At 32.5% G+C, this 4244-nt stretch overlaps 1 protein-coding gene across 2 annotated transcripts in view; it reads right to left on the reverse strand.

The window, feature by feature from the left end:
* LOC107673274 (sorting nexin-1-like) overlaps window positions 1-4244 on the reverse strand; it is an 18010-nt gene that overhangs the window by 3119 nt on the left and 10647 nt on the right. For both annotated transcript variants that reach the window (XM_016466802.1, XM_016466801.1), the window contains 8 exons: window positions 3686-3729; window positions 3454-3595; window positions 3289-3367; window positions 2045-2120; window positions 1714-1827; window positions 1521-1614; window positions 1150-1355; window positions 192-335 (listed from right to left, as the gene is read on the reverse strand). In XM_016466802.1, the coding sequence (XP_016322288.1) occupies window positions 192-335; window positions 1150-1355; window positions 1521-1614; window positions 1714-1827; window positions 2045-2120; window positions 3289-3367; window positions 3454-3595; window positions 3686-3729 (899 nt within the window). The remainder of the gene's footprint in view (window positions 1-191; window positions 336-1149; window positions 1356-1520; window positions 1615-1713; window positions 1828-2044; window positions 2121-3288; window positions 3368-3453; window positions 3596-3685; window positions 3730-4244) is intronic.

Genomic DNA, 4244 nt, shown 5'->3' on the forward strand with positions numbered 1-4244 from the left:
TGAAAAATAATGTGTTTTTTGAACATTAAAGCATGTCAACATATTCTGTTACACCAAATACACAAAATAATGATCTTTAAAAAAGCATCATATGACCCCTTTAAGGTTACAGATGTTATCGTTTATCTGTAGAACAGCAGTGAGTCTACAAAACCTCCACCAAACAAACAGTAGCATGCTTGCGCAGTTACCTCAGCGATCTCATCCTTGGCCTGCTGGAGTTTGTCAGGTTTGTTGGCCCACAGGAGTTTGGCCTCGACCTCTCTCTTCTTCTGCAGCATGTTCTCTGCGTCCTGCCAGCGCTGCCACGCTTTCATTCTCTGATCAAAACAACCCTGACAATCACAATATTATTATTATTAATAGGATGTATTAAGGGTTGGAGGGTATGACTGAAATCTTATGGTGTTACAACAGGAACAAAATTAAAAATTAGATGCATACAGATTCATATGCTAAAAATGCTAAACATCTTTGGGAAACAAATACATAATAATAATAATAATAAATATAATAATACTTCATTTTTAATAATTTATAATCTTTTTTTTTTATTGTAGATATATTTCTCCAAGACTAAACATTTGAGCATCATGATTGATACTAGGTCTGTGCGATATTGAAGAAAAATGCGATATGCGATAACTCATTAAATAATGCGATATTTGATATGCGATACGATAATGCTCAGCAGTGAGTGATTTTCTCTTTGTCATTTGTTCATGGCTCCAAATATTGCAAGCTGTAGCGATATGCATATTGCGATATGTACATTTGCGATATTTCGGTAATTTCGATATATTGCACAGCCCTAATTGATACGTTATGTATTTACATATTTGTTTATATTATTAATTATTAAATAATAAAATAAAATGTAAATGTAATAACAAATATAATATGTAAATGTAATAAAATAAAATGTAATAATAATAAATATATAATCTGATTTATATTGCATTGCTACAAATATTTGAAAATGTGTTTTATAATTATTATAATTATCAACAAATGTTATGTTATTAACATATATATATATATACACACATTTTTGGACAATCCAGCTAATTATTAAAGTCTCAAACAAACAACACAATAGCTATGCTCTGAAGCAGTTTTCTTCTGTGTGCGTGTTTTGTGTGTCTGTACCTTGACGGCTCCCAACAGCCGTATATAATCGGCCAGCAGCTCTGAGAAGGTGAAGAAGTCGTTGGCGGCCTGTTCCTGATGGAGCTGCTCGATTCGATCTTCCACCTCGGCCAGCTGAGACAGAGCTCGCGACAGAGCCGTGTTGTCCTCCGAGCTGCCCAACATCGCCACGCTCTTCGCAAACACAGCCGTGTTCCCAGACAACTCTGAAACACACATTAAAAATGTAAGAAACCAGTAGTTTCACTCAATAGATATCACATTACAGAAATAAAATGGGTTGCTCTACATTTCTAAAGAATAAATATCTACATTTAGGTGCAAATTTCAGCTAATTTTTACATCTGAAACTGACTGTTTGCACTTCTGACCTTTTCTGTGATTGACAAGCGATTCCACCATGACGTGAAGCTTCCGCATATGCTGTTCTTCATTTTCTACATCCTGGATCTTCTCGTCAAACCACTGAAACCAACACACACACACACACACACACACAGATTTATATTCAGTATCCAGTATTCAGTATCAGTGTAGGTTAGACCTTCATGTTCTTCCACTCACCACATCCTGCTCGTTCATCTTGATGGTCATCTTGCTCACAGCATCTGTGGCTTTGTTGAGCATTTTAAGGAAGCCGGCTCCACTCAGAGCCTGTGTGCTGACTGCTCTGGGTAACTAACACACACACACACAAACACACACACACAAACAGAGCATTAAATTATCATTACAAACAGCAAAGCTGATATTTCTGCGTGTGAGGAATAGACAGATAAACATTTGCAAGTCACTTCTCTTAGGAAAGGTTTATGCTAATGTTGAATTTTGCAGTTGCATGTGCTGAATAATTAAAAATTTTAATTTTTAGGTCACTAAACAGAAGCTGTCTCACCTCCTCTTTCTCCAAAAACTCTCTCACATCAGGATCCTGCAGCAGAGACGGGTGACTCACAACCCTCTGAAGATATCTGCAACAACACAAACAAGCCTCACATTTTAAAATAGTGACATAAATACAATAAGTAGAATAATAATAACTACTACTAACATTTAGATGACGGTGTAAAAATTTGTTTTTTTTTTTGTTTAAAATGAAAATATATATTAATATTAATTACTACAATTATATTACTCAAAGTAATTTTTCTCTGTTCATTACAAATAAAATATATATTAATTACTACTAACATAATATAACATTATATTATCCAATTTAAATAATCAGTAACATTAGATTAGATAATACAATAAAAATATATTATAAAATAATCTAATACAATGTAAATTGTAATTAATATTTTATTGTATAAAGCATTATAAAAAGGTGACTTGACTAAATATCATTATATAATTACATTTTAATGAGGACAGAAAAAATACATTCAATGTTTGTAGTAATTAATATCAATATATATAATACTTAGTTTACTTGGATATTAAGTATTTTATAATATATATATTAAATATTAAAAATGTAAATAATGTTAGCAGTAATCAATATTAAATTATATTATCCAATTTTAATCATTTCTGTCAACATTAAAATTTTTATATATTAAAATTAGTTAGCACCAACATTATATTACATCTGTCCACATTAAAATAAAAAATGTATTAGTATTAATTATAACATTATATTACATATAATATGTATGTAATTGTCTGTCCTCATTAAAAATATACAATGTTATTTACTACTATATAACATTATATTATTTAATTTATGTAACTTAAGTAATTATTTATTAATATTAATTACTATTAACTATTATTATATTATATGACATTATATTATTCAATCTAAGTAATTTTTATGTCCACATTAATTAAAATATATACATTAATATTAATTACTTATACAATAGTATTTTTATATTATATTATATTATCCAGCCGAAGTAATTTTTCAGTCCTCATTCAAATTAAAATACTGTATAGCAGCAATTTGAGATTTTAGACCAGTAAGATTTCATTGGAGGCAGGGCAACTTAGCACAATGTAACAAAAAGAGAAACCGAATGAGTGACAAAAAGTTCTAACATGCCACACTGTTGACAACTCAGTCAGAAGAATTAGGATTCAGCAATTTCCTTCAGTGCACCTAGATAAGAACCAATGTCATCTTGAGTGACGAACCTCTCTAGAGCAGCTCTCCTCCGCTCCACAAACTCTGCTGATGATGGGTCCTCCTTCCCAACTTTGACTTTTGTCATACCTGTCAAATCCACGCACATTTATTCAGAATCAGCCACGTATTCACAATCAGATCAGATCTGATGCATTAGCAGAGCACGTTCTTACCCAGAATGCTCTTCTCTGGTGGTGGAGGTACAATGTATCCATTCTGTAAGTGTTTCTCCGAGAGCTTTTCATACAATCCCAGGAAATCACTGAAACGTCTGCGGACGGTAAACGTCTTGCTACGGAACATGGTTAGTGATGTCTGGGAAACAATGAGAAAACGGTGAGATTTAAACTGTGTGTCATATTGTGTGTTAGTGTGAACAGGATGATTAACGAGACTGAAAATCACCTGTGTTGAAACTTTGTAGGCCATGTAAGCGTTCATACCATCACCTGTGAGGAGAAGAAAGAGAATCAGCTCACATGAGCAAAACAAACCAAAACAAAACCATATCATAAAACACATGTGCTGCTAATGTAAATGTTTAAATATTAGAGCTGGTTATACAAAAGTCACAGGTTTAGTCTCAAGTAGCTGAGATGCTTTATGATCCTGCTCTTCTGGCTGAAAAAAAGTCTTAACTGGCCAAAGCTGGTCTCCAAGACTTTTCTGGGTCGCTAGTTTTAGAAGAGCTGTCAGCTTTTCAGACTAAACCAGCTAAACACCAGTTTCTCCAGGCCAGAAGACCAGGTTAAACCAGCAAACTAGTGTAAATAAGGCCCTATGATCTCAGCAAGACAGAAAATGCAGATGGAATCGAGAAATATTCAAATAAGCAACACGTAAATATTCAAAATAAAACATTTGATAGAGCCCTATAAATGCAAAAAAATGTATAAATTGTTAAAGTTTTATGAATTCAATTGATTAAACATGATTTTGGTCATTAAAATGTAACCAAAAGATT

The sequence above is a fragment of the Sinocyclocheilus anshuiensis genome, unplaced genomic scaffold (assembly GCF_001515605.1).
Source record: "Sinocyclocheilus anshuiensis isolate Anshui unplaced genomic scaffold, SAMN03320099.WGS_v1.1 scaffold68, whole genome shotgun sequence".
NCBI classification, from domain to species: domain Eukaryota; kingdom Metazoa; phylum Chordata; class Actinopteri; order Cypriniformes; family Cyprinidae; genus Sinocyclocheilus; species Sinocyclocheilus anshuiensis.